Source organism: Spea bombifrons, chromosome 4, assembly GCF_027358695.1.
Source record: "Spea bombifrons isolate aSpeBom1 chromosome 4, aSpeBom1.2.pri, whole genome shotgun sequence".
NCBI classification, from domain to species: domain Eukaryota; kingdom Metazoa; phylum Chordata; class Amphibia; order Anura; family Pelobatidae; genus Spea; species Spea bombifrons.
This window is the reverse complement of record NC_071090.1, coordinates 109,666,949-109,686,891: the sequence shown is the minus strand read 5'-3', so window position 1 is coordinate 109,686,891 and position 19,943 is coordinate 109,666,949. Positions and strand designations below refer to the sequence as shown.

Here is a 19,943-nt window from a genome sequence, read left to right as displayed (position 1 = left end):
TCCGAAGATATATTAGCCATATGTGGCAGCGTGCTCATTTGCATTTATTAATTATTTAAATAAAATATATTCCCATGATCCGCTGGTCTCCCCGCTGCAACAGTTAAATGTCCGCACTCGCAGACATTAATTCTGTCGAACTTGCAAACTCTTTTTTTCTGTTTATTTTGGTTTTTTTTTGTATTAAACTGTTAGACGAAAGGATCATGGGAATATATTTTATTTGAATAAATGCAAATGAGCACACTACACACATGGCTAATATATGTTCGGACAGAATGCTGCCCTCTGTTGGTTATACATTGAGTAGCATTGTTCCATATGCTTGAAATCCAGTTATTAAGCTACTTAATGTATCTAACCAACAGAGGGCAGCATTCTGTCCGAACATATATTAGCCATATATGCTAGTGTGCTCATTTGCATTTATTCAAATAAAATATATTCCCATGATCCTTTCGTGTAATGGTTTAATACCAAAAAACCCCCAAAATAAATAGAAAAAAAGAGTTTGCAAGTTCGACAGAATGTCGAATGTCTTGAGCATTCCTGTTTTAATTGGCCAGCACATATATTAAAAAAACAACAGATTCTAATTGTTACTTAATGTTATATGGAGTCTTTAAAGTCATAATGGTGTATGTATATAAGTTACATTTCTCTTAATGTGTTTTGAAAGATCCTTGATGGGCGTTCTGTGCAATACTTTTTTGATAGGTGTGCATTGAATTGTAATCCCAGTCTTTGGTTTGCTATTTATAAGCTCTCTGAGAAGGCCAACTTCTCTTCTATGTTGGTCTAACTTTGGCCTTTGACTCAAAATTCCATCTTCTCTTTGACTAGTACAGCTGTCTATATGACATCATATCTCATGGTTCCACCAGAGGGAGAAGCTTCACTGGGTACAGTATGGAGTCTGTACTGGCTGAGCACAATCATCAAAAGTTTAAATAGGCCAGTTAGGGAGATCAGACTATTAAGTCATTGCGCATTGGTAAGCTAGCCTGTTCACCCAACAGGGCCAAGGATCTGAAATGGATCCACTCCATTTGTTTTTGGTGTAGACGCTTTAATGGATGTTTAATATATGCTTTATTTGGAATATATTTTATTATTATTATGCATTTGTAATCTCAGTATGGATATGATCAATACAGATCTGATATCCTAAACCATAAAGCACATTGAATGGTTGACCGCACACAGCTCTGCTTTGAATTCACTTTGTTCTCACGATTCCCTTTTGAGATTCCCACTTAGCTCAAACGAGGACATTAAAAATTAGCAGCTCGTTAGAGTTTAGAAACAATTACTAATGATACACAAGGAGATCCCCGAGTGGCCTCCTGCGCTGATCGGTCTGTATTGGGATCAATTAATCCGGTTTGTTTGCATTGCGGAATCTCCCGTGTCTGTTACACCATCAGAGAATGAATTGCCAAGTGAAATGGAACTTTTCTGTATGATACAATGACCCATGAAATCAACGGCAATCCTAATGCAATCTGTGCCATCCTAATGTCTATAACGGTAAAACACTGTTAGAGGTTATTAAAGAACACCTTCACTTCCTTATCGTATTGAGGCAAATCTAACCATACCAGAATGTCCACCCATAATTTAGAAATTATAACTATAGACAAAGGTTACCAAACCCATTGATCTTATTTCATATATGGTAATATTGACATTAATTCTGTATCTTTTGGTCATTTTTAAAAAGATATATATATATAATGTTGGCCAAACACTATTATGGTGTTAAGGGTTTGGTTCTGTTGGTTCCATGAGGTGGAGAGATGTTCTCGCCTGGTCTGCTATGGTTATTTGACCACTAGTGGAAATATTTGCAGTTTCAGATACAAGCAAGAGGGATATATGGGCTTTGAACTTTAATGCCGTTATTATCGGTCTGGTATTTACTAACCGTTTACTAGTCTGGTCAGCTCCACAACTAAAAGCCTGACTGTTTCTTTGCACCTTTTACTTACAAACATGGCAAGTGAATGGCCTACAATAAAGTCAGAGATGCGTTAAAATCTATATTAGGTATAGAAGGGTGTCCTATGACAAATGTATGGAAGATTGTATAAAGCATGTTTTCTATGTAAGCCCACCATGGCCCTTTTGTTAAAAACTCAAAATTCTGTTGGGCCAGGACAGCTGTATTCATTTTTCTAAGATATTAAAAACTGCTATTTTGGACCTAGCCACAGCAAACTGTATTTCATGACCTAAAATACCATATATATATATAGAGTATCAAATTACATTATTTGGTCAACTTCTGCTATTTATGGAGGGTATATATTAGTATGACCATGAATGTAACATGGTCTGCTGACCTTAGAATAATTTGACCATAAGCCAGGAGCGATCAATAGATCTATAGAGAATGGAACTGTGTGACTTAAAGGCCGGTATGACCAAGGCAGAAAATAATCGCATAACTTAGTTATAGCAGAGTATGGAGTCAAATAACAAGGGTCATGCTGTCTTGTTTTTTCCTCTCACAAATCACGTGGTACTGCCACAATCACAAGGGATTCTGGGTAGGCGCATGCAAATAATGGTCAACAATGATCACCTTTTGCCTCTATATCCACTTTATTCATGGATCCCTTGAAAGTAATTGCCCGCTGTACAGGACAGCCTTTAGACAAAACTCGGCTAAGAGATGCAGTAACCAAATCACCACTCATTGACAGCTTTTTTTTTTGGAGGTGTCGTGGTTCTCGTTGGGTCCTCCATGAATCCTGTGAGAGATTGCAGCGAAGCTCAGGTCCGTCGATAAACTTTTTGCTAAGCAACCCCCCATGGGATATGCCAGAGCCTTTCCTCCTCACTTCGGCCAGAAGGCCTGCACAAGGGACGGATCTTCATGGTTCCCTCTGAAGAGGAGAACCACTGTAAGGAAATAGGCGGGAAGCCACAAGACTTCCCCCGCCTCTCCCAACAAACGACTGGAAACCAGTCCTCACTGTGGTACAGTGCTCCAAAACGTCAAACTAAAAACGTGTCCAAAAGAAAAACGCATTCAGGCCATGATCAAAAGTCCGTGATCCATCCTAATTGATAGCACACCAAAGGAAAGTGCAATTCATGAAAACAGTTTAGTGTCCAGCCACTTCCATGAGGCCGAAAAAAGAAAAAAATATTCAGACACATGCCCATTGGGGTCTTGGAGCAAAGAGTACTTCACCTGTAACATTGGCCTTTGGTGTTCCTCGTGCCCATACATTTCACAACAATAAGTGCCGGGGTGTGAACACGACATAGAATTTCTCTGGGGCTCAAATGTACACCATGAGCTCCATGCTACCTTGCCCTTAAGATCAAGCTTTTCTCCCTACCGCTAAGGTACTACACTTGAGTTTATCCAAAAGGCTGAGAAGCATTAATAAGACTCATCGACACAAAGTTGTGATACTGGCTTAATAGTTGAGGCTTCGGGTAACACGAGAAATACCATTACATAATTTGTGGTGAGTAAAGGTGATGGAAAACCCTTTCACTTAAAATTAAGGGGGCAGTAGAAGCATTATTAAACACCCATCTACAGAGACTAGACAAGCCAGAAGGCCTATTTTTCCCTCAAAAATCTCATGGTGCTGCCACAACCACAAGGGATTCTGGGTAGTCACATGCAAATAAGGTCAACAATAATCACCTTTCACCCTTGAAAGTAATCGCCCGCTGTACAAGACAGCCTTTAGACAAAACTCGGGTAAGAGGTGCAGTAGGCAGATCACCGCTCATGGACAGCTGTTTCATCCTTAATGGGACTCGTCAGCATGAGGTTGTGACACTGGCTTAATACTTGAGGCTTGGGGTAGCACGAGAAATACCATTACATAAGTTATGGCAGGTAAATGTGATGGAAAACCCTTCCGCTTAAAATTAAGGGGCTAGCAGAAGATTTATTAAACACTCATCTACAAGCACAAGACAAGCCAGAAGGCATGTTCCCCCCCCCCCTCAGAAATCACGTGGTGCTGCCACTTCCTTTGGGCTTTTTTTTTTTTTTAAAAAAACCTTGGTTCGAAATATAGGTTTGCATCTGAGAATGTTACCTTTATGGCCTTATCCGTGGCAACTTAATGTTGGATTTACAAATTTTTGTATTTTAGTAAATGATAACTGAAGTAACGAGACCCTCATTTTCTATATTTAAAAAAATGCAATTCAGATGCAGACTCGACTAGTACGTGGGCCTAAGAACAACTTCTAAGAAAAAGATATTTGGGAACTTAATAAAATGGCTGCTGTTAGATAGTTTTGAGGTCCTCTTTCTACATACAGGTTTGCAGAATCAGTACTTCTATCTAATCATTTCATTAGGAAAGAGGGTCATTAATTGATTCCAGAACTAAGGAAGAACTACTACTGGTTTCACTTGTCCTAAAAGTCGGTCATACAAAAAAAATATCCAATGTATTTTATGTATAGGTGCTTTAATACAGAATATTGATTAATATATGTTTTATTTGGAGTATAATTTTGTATCTATCTGTAATCTCAGTATATATATTATCATTACAGATCTGATATTTTAAAACATGAAGCACGGTGAATGGTTAATCGCACACAGCTCTGCTTTCAATTCACTTTGTTCCCACGATTCCCTTTTGAGATTCCCACTTAGTTCAAACGAGGACGTTACAAATTAGCAGCTCGTTAGAGTTCAGAAACAATTACTAATGATACACAAGGAGATCCCCGAGTGACCTCCTGCGCTGATCGGTCTGTACGGGATCAATTAATCCGGTTTGTTTGCTTTGCGGAATCTCCCGTGTCTGTTACACCATCAGAGAATGAATTGCCAAGTGAAACGGAACTTTTCTGTATGATACAATGACCATGAAATCAACGGCAATCCTAATGCAATCTGTGCCATCCTATGTCTATAACGGCCAAACACTGTTAGAGGCTATTAAATAACCTTATAATATTCAGGCCTATCTAAATATACCAATTGTCAACCCATAGCCACCAATTAGGCAATAGAACTACAGACAAAGGTTACTACAGACATAGATCTCATTTAATATAATCTTTATCATGGCTTTCATGTATAGTGTAATGTTGACCAATAAATACCAAGGTGTAAAAGGTTTAGTTCTATTGGCTCTACTTTCAGGATAGATGCTGGAAAGATGTTTGTCTTGGGAGCCTCCATGACTTGAGGACACCTTAAAGTTGTATTTCCCATTATAGATGGTGGACCCCCAGATTGCGTTATATACTGCCAGCAGGCAACAGTGGATGCTAAGTGTAGTACAATACATGGTTTCTTTGCTTATTACCGTATTTGCTCGATTATAAGACGAGGTTTTTTTCAGAGCAAATGCTCTGAAAAATACCCCTCGTCTTCTAATCGGGGTCGTCTTCTAATCAGACCTCAAATAGAGGTCTGATTAGGAGACTAAGATCCAGATCCCCCGCACCGCTGCAGGGGACCTGGATCCTCCTGTCTCACCCCCCCCATCATACACACACTTACCGGTGCTTCCTGCTGTAGAGGGGTGAGAGAGAGAGAGAGAGAGTGTGTGTGTGTGTTAGTTAAATGGGGGTATAGGGTGTGTGTGTTAAATGGGGGCATAGGGCATTTCTGGAGTGACGTTAAGGGGGCATTTAATAGAGCACTCTGCCTCCTGAAATGCCTTATACCTCCCTATATGCCACTCTGCCCCATAATATGCCTTTTTAATGTTAACTAATTTAAATCTGTTTAGTTTAGAAAAACGTCGCCTCAGAGGGGATATGATAACGTTATATAAATATATTCGGGGCCAATACAAACCATTGTGTGGAAATCTGTTCATAAACAGGACTATGCATAGGACACGTGGTCATGCGTTCAGACTGGAAGAAAGGAGATTTAGACTAAAGCAGAGGAAAGGGTTTTTTACAGTAAGGACAATAAGGATGTGGAATTCTCTGCCTGCAGAGGTAGTTGTATCGGAGTCTGTACAGACGTTTAAACTGCAACTGGATGGATACCTGGAAAAACATAATATTCGGGGATATAATCTTTAATTATGGGGAAACAGCTCATTGATCCAAGGAGGAATCTGACTGCCATTTTGGGGTCAAGAAGGAATTTTTTTCCCTGGTTAGTGCAAAATTGGAAAGAGCGAAGCCGGGGTTTTTTGCCTTCTTTTGGATCAAACAGCAACAAATTAACCGATATAGGAAAGGCTGAACTTGATGGACGCATGTCTTTTTTCAGCCTATGTAACTATGTAACTATGTAACTATGTAACCCCCTAAATGCCAGAGTGGCATATAGGGGTATAAGGCATTTCTGGAGGCAGAGTGCTCTATACAATGCCTTTTAACTCCCTTAATGCCACTCTGCCTCCTGGAATGCCTTATACCTCCCTATATGCCACTCTGCCCCATAATATGCATTTTAACCCCCTAAATGCCAGAATGGGATATAGGGGTATAAGGCATTTCTGGAGGCAGAGTGGCACATAGGGAGTCAAAAGGCATACCATGGGGCACAGTGGCATATAGAGGGTTAAAAGGCATATCATGGGCCACAGTGCCATATTGGAGTGGCAAGCCTGGGGGCAGATGTGCGTAACTGGGGGACAGGTTGGAAAATACAAGGAAATAAAAACAACAAAAATATTTTTCTCAATCATAGCTTTTATTAAAAAAAAATAGTTTACATGAATTAACATTTACTGGTAAAACTTTTTTCTTTTGGGGTTGTCTCATATTCAGGCTTTTTCTTTTTTTCCTAAGTTAATATTCAGATTTTGGGGGGTCGTCTTATAATCGAGCAAATATGGTATATTTAAACCAACCTGTTCCTGATTACAAATATAGAAACCAACAAGAAAAGAGCCCAAACTTTCTAGATCCCAGTTTTCTCCCAGCCACCCCCTCACTTGCCTGACCGATAGTGTTGGTTTCAAAGGCACAATTGTATAAGTTGGTGTGGTTTTCTGTTATAACTAAGTAGCATATGATCTGCATATTGCATTTTACCTATGGTGTGATGCACATTGATGCTCACTTTAACAGTGAAAATGCCAGAGACCGTTAAAACCCAGTCCCCCCACCTTTCTGTTTGACCAGTGTTATTGGTTGTGATGGCAGGATTGTGTAAGTTGGTGTGGTTTTCTGTTATAACTAATTTGTGTATGATCTGCGTGTGTTTATTTATGGTGTGATGCATGCTGGTCATAACTCACCGCCAGCCTTATGAAAGGCTCTTGGAGGCTGGTGGTGATTATTTCATCTATAAAGACATTTTCTGTTTTTACCATAATATGAGTTCTGTCTTGTTATTTGGGTAAGTCTCAATACAGTCCTTGTCATGGTGGTAAAGCAGTGAATTGCTATGTTCCTGCATGCTACGCTGATGCTGAGGTTCCTAAAGAGCTATGTTTTCTGCTGTCTTTGACAGTAGTCCTGACTGACGGTTGAAGTTTCCCAGTGGCCATTGGGAGAATGAAGGATTGCCTGGTGGGTTTACCCAGGTGAGGTACAGGTCCTTCCTGTCACAATGTTATCACACGGTTTCCTGTGGTTTGTTGACCACTAGTTGAAATATGTGCAATGCCAACTTCAACTAAGAGGGGATGTCTTGAGCTTGACACGTGACCTAAAAACCAACAGAATATCCCTCACCTATCATATCTAATGTTAGAAGGCCTTTTCCAAAAAGTTGAATAATTTTCTCCTTCACGTAACATTTCTCTCAATGACTACATTTTGTAAGGCCTGTTCTTTTGTCTGCTATTTACGAGCGCTTTAACCAAGTCAGGTCTAAAACTAAAAATGTAAATCTTGACCATTCCTTTGTACATTTTTTCTCTGCAATATCATGTTGTAGGACAGGGCACCCTTGACAAATTTATGGCCAAAATCTTTTCTATTGTGGCCCAACATTGGCCTTTCACTAAAACTCTCTCTTCTCTTGGACCAGTGCAACTGTACCCTTTTTCTAAATAGGACCAATATTGCTGTATGATGTAGTTTTTGGCCTGGCTATGGATTTTTAAATGGTTAAAAAGCTAGGGGGGTCCATAGAATATTGCATTATGTGAGCATAGTGTGATTTGTTGAACAGAGACTGTTCAGCCTTCTGTCATGTAACTCCTTCATGACCAAGGATGTGACAGGAAAGTTATCCTTTGCGGGCCAATGACATACCTTGTACTTTTAATTAGAATGTACCCCCATGTTGCCACAATTGTGGCTTCTGCTGTCTGCCCAGGGGTTCAGGCAACAGTCAAAGAGGGCCCCCCAACCCTCTGAATGCTCCTATGGATCACTAATAGTTAAATCTTCAATCACAGAGAGAGAGGGCATCCTACTTTTAGGATAGACGCTGGAAAGATGTTTGTCTTGGGAGCCTCCGTGACTTGAGGGTGCCTGAAGACTGTATTTCCCATTATAGATGGTGGACCCTCAGATTGCATTACATACTTCCAGCAGGCAACAGTGGACATTAATTGCAGTACAATACATGGCTTTCTTACTTGAATTCATGTTTAAATCAACCTGTTCTTGATTAAGAATACAGAAACCACCAGGAACCAAGCCAGAGCTCACTAGATCCCGGGTTCCCCTATCTGCCTGCTTGTCTGTCTGACCAATATCGTTGGTTTCGAAGGCAGGATTGTATAAATTGGTGTGGTTTTCTGTTATAACTAATTTGCATATGATCTGCATATTGCATTTTACCTATGGTGCGATGCGTGCGGATGTTCACTTTAATGGTGAAAATCCCCAAGACCTTAAAATCCCAGTCCCCTCCCTCTTTCTTCCCCGTTTGACCAATATTATTGGTTGTGATGGCAGGGTTGCATAAGTTGGTGTGGTTTTCTGCTGTAACTAATTTGTGTAAGATCTGCATATTGTGTTTTGCATATGGTGTGCTCCTAGTCCTGGCTGAAGCACTGACAACAGGCCAGAGCGTTGCTGGCCCCTGCCCAGCACCTGCCAAAGCTAAATGGATTCAGGGAGATAGGGACTAAAGAGTAATGAATCACGTGAGCATAGTGTGATTTGTTGAACAGAGGCTGTTCAGCCTTCTGTCATTTAACCCCTTCATGACCAAGGATGTAACAGGTAAGTGATCCTTTGCGGACCAATGACGTATCTTGTACTTTTAATTAGAATGAACCCCCATTTTGCCACAATTGTGGCGACCATGGGGATACTGCTGCTGCTCTCTGCCCATGGGTTCAGGCAACAGTCAAAGAGGGCCCCTGTCAACCCTCTGAATGCTCCTATGGGAGTGATCACTGATAGTTAAGTCTTCGATCAGAGAGAGAGGGTGCATGCAAATTTTTTAAAAAACAAACACGAATTAAGAATAAAAAACCCAAACATTTTATATTCAATACATAATTATTACAACATGATCAGGTAATCTTGGCACTTTCGAGTGCCATAAACCAGTCACTTACAAGTCATCTAATTAAGTGTTTCTAATTTATTATATATAACATTTGTTACCTTATAAGATACTATGTAACCACTGATTATTTACCCTTTAGGTCATTTATCATTGATTGAATGTGATCATTATACCTATCAATAACACGATACTCTAACTCGATCCTAGCAACCAGGCCCGGACTGGCCATCAGGCACACCGGGCATTTGCCCGGTGGGCCGGGCCACGGCAGGGCCGGATTGACTTAGGGGCTGATGGAGCTGCAGCTCCAGGCTCCTACCTTAAAATAGGCCCAGTCAGGACCGGACTGACAGGGCCTATGCAGCCTCTACGGCCGGATTTACGCAGGGCATAAAGGGCACCTGCCCCTTAAGCCCGCCGCAACTGCGACCGGGTCCGCCACTCTAAGGGGCCGGGAAGCCCCCACCAGGGCCGGCCTTACGGGTGTGCGGCCGCACAGGGTTTTAGTTAAAACATCGGGGTTTCTTTTTTTTACTTTATTTAACATCCTCCATGTTAAATAAAGTTTTTGTTAACTTTATTTAACATGGAGGATGTTAAATAAAGTAAAAAAAAAAAACCCGATGTTTTAATTTAAGCCCTGTGCGGCCGCAGACCCCTAAGGCCGGCCCTGGTGGGGGCTTCCCGGCCCCTTAGAGTGGCGGACCCGGTCGCAGTTGGGGCGGGCTTAAGGGGCCCTGCGTTAATGCGGCCGTAGAGGCCGCATAGGCCCAGTCCTGACTGGGCCTATTTTAAGGTAGGGGCCTGGAGCTGCAGCTCCATCAGCCCCTAAGTCAATCCGGCCCGGTCGCAGTTGCTGCTTGCTCCGGCAACAAGGTAAGTAGGGTGAGGGAGGGGGGTGCAGTGAGAAGGGGCAGAGGGGGGTTAGATAGTGAGAAATGGGGAGAGGGGATAGATAGTGAAAAGGGGGAACATAGAAGGGGCAAATAAGATGGGGAGAAGGGGTAGTGTGAATGCGTATGAGAATGAATGAATGAATACATGTGTGGATGAATTGTGTGAATGCATATGACAATTAAAGAATTCATGTTTGGATGAATTGCTTGAATGATTTGTGAGACTGCATTAATGAGTATGTGTTAATGATTTGTGTGAATGAGTGAGTAAATACAAAGATGGTACATGAAGGGTGGGCTTTAACAATAAATAAATAAATGAATAAATAAAAATGGGCTGCTCTGGCTTAAATGCCCGGGCCTATTTTTTGTACCAGTCCAGGCCTGCTAGCAACGAACCGTACCTAACGCTTTCACAAACCACTAACAGTGTCCCAGGCTACCCCTTACACTATCCGTTATTTGGACAATTGATTCATTATTATCCAATCATCAATTAAGCAGGCAAAAAGTTTTGGAAGATCCTTTTCATGGAAAAGAAAAACCCCTTCACATCATCCATCTAAGTGAAGAACACTCTCCAGGAGGTAGACATATCATTATCCACGTCTACCATAAAGAGAAGACTTCACAACAGCAAACACATAGGATTCATCACAAGGTGCAAACCATTCATAAGCCTCAGGAAAAGAAAGGCCAGATTAGACTTTGCCAAAAAACATAAGGGGACTGTGTATGAAAATGGTTGCAATTCCTAAATATTTCCTACAATATTTTTGTTCAACCTCTTCAAAGCTGAAAGCCTGCACTTCCATTTCATCTCGGTGGTTTCATTTCAGATCCATTGTAGTGGCATACACAGCCAAAATAATGGAAATTATCAGTGTTCAAATATTTCCGGGCCTAACTGTATGTGGTATCTCTACCTGCTCAGGTTTTTTTTTCGCTTTTGTATAGTTTTTTAGGGTTTTTTTGGTATTTGGGGATTTTACCCCTCATGCAACCTCAGCGAAGCCTGGTTAGTCACGTTTACCCTTAACTCGACTGATCACTTGACTCCTTTGGGACAAGACCCAAGATATGTTGTGGTATTTATTATTCTTTATTATTCTTACTGATATTGTCTCCTGTCTCTCCCTGAGTTAGTCACTACGCTTTAGGGAATCTCACGGCATTCTCAAGGGATTTTGTCAATACATTTGTAAAAATGCACCTCGGAAGATCTGATATAAGGATCAAGACATCACATTCTTCACTTCTGTGAAGGGAATAGGATTTCTGTGGTAGAACCTCATTGAGATGACATCTGGACAAACCAAACTATCGCTTCGGAGCAGCCTTGTGATTCCAGAAGTAAGATTCACATTCTTGTTTCTATATTACATTTAATATTGTTAAATGTAAAACTCATCATGGAAATACCTGGTAATTATTTTGATTAGTACATTATTTTTCTTACACATTATTGCTCCATGTATTTTCTGCCCAGATAGCATAATATTTCTGAATGATACCCAATAGCATGGGTTTGCCAAAAGTCCCATTTTTTTTCTGAAAAAGGTTTCAATATTATATTATTATTATTATTATTATTATATATTCCAGTCTTTAATGACATTAGGAAAAAACCTCTATCTCTGCAGGTAAACTTTGGGAGAAACCAGACCACAGTCACCGAGTTCATTCTCCTTGGATTTCGAGGTCTTCAAAGCTTCAAGATACCCGTCTTTCTTTTACTTCTGATTTTCCATCTTGTAACGTTATCTGGAAACCTTCTTATTATATGGTTGGTTGTATCCAACAAGGCTTTACATTCTCCGATGTACTTCTTCCTTACACACCTGTCCCTATGTGACACATTTCTCACTTTATGTATCGTACCTGAAGCCCTGTGGCTTATATGGCACGGCGGAGGGACTATGTCCTTTTTGAGGTGCATTGTTCAGTTTGATTGTTTTGCTTGCTCTGAAGCTTCAGAGTGTTTACTTTTGTCTGTAATGGCTTACGACAGATATCTGGCCATCTGTTACCCTCTGCACTATAATTATCTGATGAACCCTGTGCTTTGCCGTACGTTGGTTTCCATATCTTGGTTATTAAGTTTTTTTGCGGTGCTGACAGACACAGTCTCAATAACTCAACTTCAGTTTTGTGGACCAAATACTATTGACCATTTCTTTTGTGATTTTGCACCCATACTAGAGCTTTCTTGTTCAGATACTACTTTTGTTGAGATGGCACTTTTCATATTATGTATACCGGTGGCTGTTTTTCCACTGCTTGTTATTGTAGTTTCCTATATATATATTGTCCTTGCTGTACTTAGAATTTCTTCCAAAAGTGGAAGACGGAAAACCTTCTCCACCTGCAGTTCTCACCTGACTGTAGTCTCCATATTTTATGGGACCCTGATAGGGATTTATATGCTTCCAGCCAAAGGAAAATCATTGAATGTCAGCAAAGTCTTATCCTTGCTGTATACAGTGTTGACTCCAATGATGAACCCGATCATCTACAGCCTGAGAAATAATGACATCCACGAAGCCATGAAAAAGTGGGGCTTATGTTAGCCCTTGTTCCTTAATATTTCTTTGTGCTATGTAGTTTATTTGCTTTATAATATATAAAACATTGCCAAAATTCATCAAAAATCCATTTTAATCTAATTTAGATTAAAATGGATTTTTGATGAATTTCATATTTTTTTTTTTTCCTTTTGCGCCTCCTGTCCCCTGATGTAACCTGCCTAAGCCTATTGCATGTGCTATAGGAAGAAAGACCCTATTTGGCTCAATTGCTGCCACTCTTGATAAAGCGCCGGCTGAGCCTCCCAGCTGTCAGCTCCCAGCCAACACACTGCCCGCCCAGCCTGGAGTCTCCCCGTCTTCAGTGACTGACACAAGCGGGGAGGCGGGGCTAACAACTTTCTGCTTCCAGTCCTTCCTACAGCCACACTGACGATTGGCCCGCCCCTTTCCTTATAGTGTCCACACTGCTCAGCAACTCATCTAACAGTAAGTATAAAATGAATATTTGGGCTGCTGAAAGTTAGCGGAGGTGGAGGTTAATTTAGGGGCAGTTAGGGTTAATGGGGTGTTTATGGTTACTTTAGTGGCAGTTATGGTTAATGGGATCTTTAGGGTTAATTAAGTGGCAGTTATGGTTGATGGGATCTTAAGGGTTAATTTAGGGGCAGTTATGGTTACATAGTTACATAGTTTAGCCTTCCCATATCTGTATTTCTTGTTGATCCAAAAGAAGGCAAAAAAAAATCTTTGATGGGGTCTTTAGGGTTACTTCAGGGGCAGTTATGGTTGATGGGGTGTTTAGGGTTAATTTAGTGGCAGTTATGGTTGATGGGGTCTTTAGGGTTAATTTAGGGGCAGTTATGGTTGATGGAGTGTTTAGGGTTAATTTAGGGGTAGTTATGGTTGATGGGGGTATTTAGGGTTAATTTGGAGGAAGTTATGGCTGATGGGGTCTGTAGGGTTAATTTAGGGGCAGTTATGGTTGATGGAGTGTTTAGGGTTAATTTAGGGGTAGTTATGGTTGATGGGGTATTTAGGGTTAATTTGGAGGAAGTTATGGCTGATGGGGTCTTTAGGGTTAAGTTAGGGAAATGTATTTTTACCTGTACATTAAGTAGTAAATGTACATTTCATTTCCAAAATGTAAATATTGTGAACCCCCGTTGGAATTACCCACCAGATCTAAGTTGCGTCCTAGATAACACCCCACCACCTAAAACTCAACATCTCCAAGGCTGAAATTTTAGTTTATTTTCTGTATGATACAATGACCCATGAAACCAACGGCAATCCTAATGCAGTCTGTGCCATCCTATGCCTATAACGGCCAAACACTGTTAGAGGTTATTAAAGAACCTTATAATATTCAGGCATATCTAAATATACAAGAAAGTCCACCCATAGCCATCAATTAGGTGGACCCCCAGATTGCATTATATACTTCCAGCAGGCGACGGTGGACATTAATTGCAGTACAATACATGGTTTCTTTGCTTGGATTAATGTTTAAATCAACCTGTTTTTTGTATTTAATATTTATTAATACAAACAGTTTAAGATAAAACAGGTTGATGTCTGTTTTAGCAGGAATACATAGATCAGTAACATTGGTACAGACAGTCGATAAGCAGTACTGCGACGCAGCGCAGGGCAATACTCGTTACAGTACGACTTCAGTTTACGGAAAGCTCAGTAGAAGCAGAGTACAATCACATCCCCAGACATGGCACGTATGGTTAGCACAATAGTGGAACATAACCTGTGGAAATGGGATGGTCAGGGTGGGGGAGTAAAATAGGCCAAGGAGAACAGGGCTAGTCTTCAGCCTCTAGACTGTCCTTGAGAGAGTGGTATCTCAGCAGGCTGTTGATAAGCCTGCAGCAGTCACAGATCATGACCTGCTCCCTCCTCAACACCAGGCAGTTCCTGGCAAACCATAGAGCATTCCGTTCTGGATCAGGAGTACAGAAACCAACCACAAAACAGATCAAGCTTTCTAGTGCTCAGTTTCCCCCATCCACCTGCCTATCTGACCAATATTATTAAGTTGGTGTGGTTTTCTGTTATAACTAATTTGTGTGTGATCTGCATATTGTATTTTGCATATGGTGTGATGCATGCTGGTTGTAATGCACCACCAGCCTCCAAGTTTCCTCAATAAAGTTAGTCTCTGCTTTTGTCTCAATGTGAGTCTTGTTTGGTTATTGGGGTAAGCCTCGGTATTGCCCTTGTCAAGGCAGTGAAGCACTGTATTGCTATGTTTTTGTATGCTGCCGAGACTCCCGGAAAGCTATATTTTCTTTTCTTTGGTGCTAGCCCTGGCTAGCAGTTGGCTGGAGTTTCATGATCCTGTTGGCTGTGGGGAGAAGAAAGGATCATCTGGCGGGTGTACTCAGTCAGGGTATAGGTTGTTCCTGTCACGTTGCTGTTCGTGGCAGCGGCGGGATGCTTCTTTCCAAGCGGGACATCCAAACCACTGCCGAGATTAATTTCCTCTGGGCAGAGAAGGAGCGATGCCAGAATCCTCAACTCTAGACGTGGCATGGGCCCGACCTGATGGACCTGTATCAGCAGAAGATCCCCTAGTCCCAGCTGAAGCACTGACAACAGGGCAGAGCATCGCTGGCCTCTGCCCAGCACCTGCCAAAGCTGAATGGATTCAGGGAGATAGAGCAGCCAGCCTTTCTCCCCAGCAGCAGCAGCAGCAGCAGCAGGGAGGTGGGACAGCTGGCCCATCTCCCCAGCAGCTGAACCTAATTCCGTGACTAGAGAAACCTGATTTGCCTCCCCAGAGTTACAACACCAGAGGAGAGAGCATAACATTTCTTACCAGCGGCAGGACAAGTCCAGGACCTATGGGGACATCTGCTCAGCTAACGCAGGTGCAGACCTGCCTGATTGTTTGGCAGGTGTACCCAGGTGAGGTACGGGTCCTTCTTGTCACAATGTTATCACATGGTTTCCTGTGGTTTGTTGACCACTAGTTGAAATGTTTGCAATGCCAAATTTAACCAAGAGGGGATGTCTTGAGCTTGACACGTGACCTAAAAAACCAACGGAATATCCCTCACCTATCCTATCTAATGTTATAAAGGCCTTTTCCAAAAAGTTGAAGAATTTCCCCCTTTACATAACATTTCTCGCAATGACTACATTTTGTAAGGCCTGGGTTTTTTTTGTTTGCTATTTATGAGCGCTTTGACAAAGTCAGCTCTAAAACTAAACTTTGTACATTTGTCTCTGCAATATCATGTTGTAGGACAGGGCACCCTTGACAAATTTGTGGCCAAAATCCTTTCTATTGTGGCCCAACATTGGCCTCTCACTAAAAACTCTCTCTTCTCTTGGACCAGTGCACCTGTACCTTTTTTTTTAAATAGTACCAATATTGCTTTATTATGTCATTTTTGGCCTGGCTATAGATTAGATTGTCATGGTTATAAAGCTAGTGGGGTCTATAGCGTATCACATCATGCGAGCATAGTGTGATTGGTTGAACAGAGGCTGTTCAGCCTTCTGTCATTTAACCCCTTCATGACCAAGGATGTAACAGGTAAGTTATCAGAAAAATGTCCCTTGCAGACCAATGACGTACCTTGTACTTTTAGTTAGAATGTACCCCCATGTACCGATCATGGGCATTCTGCTGCTGCTGTCTGCCCGGGGGTTCAGGCAACAGTCAAAGAGGGCCCCTGTCAACCCTCTGAATGGTCCTATAGGAGCAATCACTAATAGTTAAGAGAGAGAGGGTGCATCCAAATTTTAAAAAAAACAAACACGAATTAAGAATAAAAAACCCCAAACATTTTATTTTTAATACATAATTATTACAACATGATCAGGTAATATTGGCACTTTCGAGTCACTTACAGGTCATCTAATTAAGTGTTTCTAATTTACTATATATAACATTTGTTACCTTATAAAATACTATGTAACCACTGATTATTTACCCTTTAGGTCATTTATCATTAATTAGTCTCACCGATCAATAGACAGTGACCTAATGTGATCATTGTAACTCAATCCTAGCAACGAACCGTATCTAACGCTTTCACAAACCACTAACAGTGTCCCGCGCTACCCCTTACACTAGTTTCATGGGCAGGTGTGGGTTATCCCTTCGTCATTATCCTATAATCAATTAAGCAGGCAAAACGTTTTGGAGGATCCTTTTCATTATCCAAGTCTACCATAAAGAGAAGACTTCACAACAGCAAACACATAGGATTCATCACAAGGTGCAAACCATTCATAAGCCTCAGGAAAAGAAAGGCCAGATTAGACTTTGCCAAAAAACATAAGGGGACTGTGTATGAAAATGGTTGCAATTCCTAAATATTTCGTAAAATATTTTTGTTCAACCTCTTGAAAGCTGAAAGCCTGCACTTCCATTTCGCCTCGGTGGTTTCATTTCAGATCCATTGTAGTGGTGTACACAGCCAAAATAATGGAAATTATCAGTGTTCAAATATTTCCGGGCCTAACTGTATGTGGTATCTCTACCTGCTCAGGAGGAGTGGAAGTTTTTTTTAGCTTTTGTATAGTTTTTTTTAGGGTTTTTTGGTATTTGGGGGTAGTTCTACCCCTCATGCAACCTCAGCGAAGCCTGGTTAGTCATGTTTACCCTTAACTCGACTGATCACTTGACTCCTTTGGGACAAGACCCAAGATATGTTGTGGTATTTATTATTCTTTATTATTCTTACCGATATTGTCTCCTGTCTCTCCCTGGGTTAGTCACTACGCTTTAGGGATTCTCACGGCATTCTCAAGGGATTTTGTCAATACATTTGTAAAAATGCACCTCGGAAGATCTGATATAAGGATCAAGACATCACATTCTTCACTTCTGTGAAAGGAATAGGATATTTGTGGTTCTGACGGCAGTTACACCCAGTCCATTTCCATGAAATGATATAACTCATATCTGCTAGAACCTCATTGAGATGACATCTGGGCAAACCAAACTATCGCTTCGGAGCAGCCTTGTGATTCCAGAAGTAAGATTCACATTCTTGTTTCTAGATTTCTGAATCCAAAATAATATTGTTAAAACTCATGATGTAAAACTCATCATGGTAATACCTGGTAATTATTATGATTAGTACATTATTTTTCTAACACAGTGCTTATCGTATATTATTATCATCATTATTATTATTATTGTTCCATGTATTTTCTGCCCATATAGCATAATATTTCTGAATGATACCCAATAGCATTGGTTTGCCAAAAGTCCCAATTTTTTTCTGAAAAAGGTTTCAATATTATATTATTATTATTATTATTATTATATATTCCAGTCTTTAATGAAATTAGGAAAAAACTCTATCTCTACAGGTAAACTTTGGAAAGAACCAGACCACAGTCACCGAGTTCATTCTCCTTGGATTTCGAGGTCTTCAAAGCTTCAAGATACCCGTCTTTCTTTTACTTCTGATTTTCCATCTTGTAACGTTATCTGGAAACCTTCTTATTATATGGTTGGTTGTATCCAACAAGGCTTTACGTTCTCCGATGTACTTCTTCCTTACACACCTGTCTCTATCTGACATATTTCTGACTTCTAATATTATTCCTGAAGCCCTGTGGCTTATATGGCATGACGGAGGGACTATGTCCTTTTCGAGGTGCATTGTTCAGTTTTATTTTTTTGCTAGTTCTGAAGCTTCAGAGTGTTTAATTTTGTCTGTAATGGCTTACGACCGGTATCTGGCCATCTGTTACCCTCTACGCTATAATTATCTGATGAACCCTGTGCTTTGCAGTATGTTGGTTTCCATATCTTGGTTATTAAGTTTTTTTGCGGTGCTGACTGACACAGTCTCAATAACTCAACTTCAGTTTTGTGGACCAAATACTATTGACCATTTCTTTTGTGATTTAGCTCCAATACTTGATCTTTCATGCTCAGATACTACGTTTATTGAGATAGAACTTCTCATATTATGTATACCGGTGGCTGTTTTTCCACTGCTTGTTATTGTAGTTTCCTATATATATATTGTCCTTGCTGTACTTAGGATTTCTTCCAAAAGTGGAAGACGGAAAACCTTCTCCACCTGCAGTTCTCACCTGACTGTAGTCTCCATATTTTATGGGACCCTGATAGGGATTTATATGCTTCCAGCCAAAAGAAAATCATTGAATGTCAGCAAAGTCTCATCCTTGCTGTATACAGTGTTGACTCCAATGATGAACCCGATCATCTACAGCCTGAGAAATAATGACATCCATGAAGCCATGAAAAAGTGTGGCTTCATGTTAGCCCTTGTTCCTTAATATTTCTTTGTGCCATGTAGTTTAGTCAGGGAATACAATTTGCTTTATAATATATAAAAAATTGCCAAAATTCATAAAAAATCCATTTTAATCTAATTTAGATTAAAATGGATTTTTGATGAATTTCATATTTTCTTTTTTTCCTTTTGCGCCTCCTGTCCCCTGATGTAACCTGCCTAAGCCTATTGCATGTGCTATAGGAAGAGAGACCCTATTTGGCTCAATTGCTGCCACTCTTGATAAAGCGCCGGCTGAGCCTCCCAGCTGTCAGCTCCCAGCCAACACACTGCCCGCCCAGCCTGGAGTCTCCCCGTCTTCACCAGTGACTGACACAAGCGGGGAGGCGGGGCTAACAACTTTCTGCTTCCAGTCCTTCCTACAGCCACACTGACGATTGGCCCGCCCCTTTCCTTATAGTGTCCACACTGCTCAGCAACTCATCTAACAGTAAGTATGAAATGAATATTTGGGCTGCTGAAAGTTAGCGGAGGTGGAGGTTAATTTAGGGGCAGTTATGGTTGATGGGGTGTTTAGGGTTAATTTAGGGGCAGTTATGGTTAATGGGATCTTTAGGGTTAATTTAGTGGCAATAATGGTTGATGGGATCTTAAGGGTTAATTTAGGGGCAGTTATGGTTACATAGTTACATAGTTTAGCCTTCCCATATCTGTATTTCTTGTTGATCCAAAAGAAGGCAAAAAAAATCTTTGATGGGGTCTTTAGGGTTACTTTAGGGGCAGTTATGGTTGATGGGGTGTTCAGGGTTAATTTAGTGGCAGTTATGGTTGATGGGGTCTTTAGGGTTAATTTAGGGACAGTTATGGTTGATGGAGTGTTTAGGGTTAATTT

General features: G+C 40.8%; 2 protein-coding genes across 2 annotated transcripts; both read left to right on the top strand.

Moving 5' to 3' along the window:
- The first annotated feature begins 11,580 nt into the window (after positions 1-11,580).
- On the top strand, positions 11,581-12,851 carry LOC128491667 (olfactory receptor 6B1-like). Its single transcript, XM_053463983.1, has 2 exons — positions 11,581-11,634; positions 11,925-12,851. Exons 1-2 carry the CDS (start codon positions 11,581-11,583, stop codon positions 12,849-12,851), a joined length of 981 nt encoding a protein of 326 aa, XP_053319958.1.
- Positions 12,852-15,664: 2,813 nt separating this feature from the next.
- LOC128491666 (olfactory receptor 1009-like) lies at positions 15,665-19,094 on the top strand. Its single transcript, XM_053463982.1, has 3 exons — positions 15,665-15,733; positions 17,747-17,812; positions 18,153-19,094. The coding sequence occupies exons 1-3, from the start codon at positions 15,665-15,667 to the stop codon at positions 19,092-19,094; spliced, it is 1,077 nt and encodes a 358-aa protein (XP_053319957.1).
- The last annotated feature ends 849 nt before the right edge of the window (positions 19,095-19,943 follow it).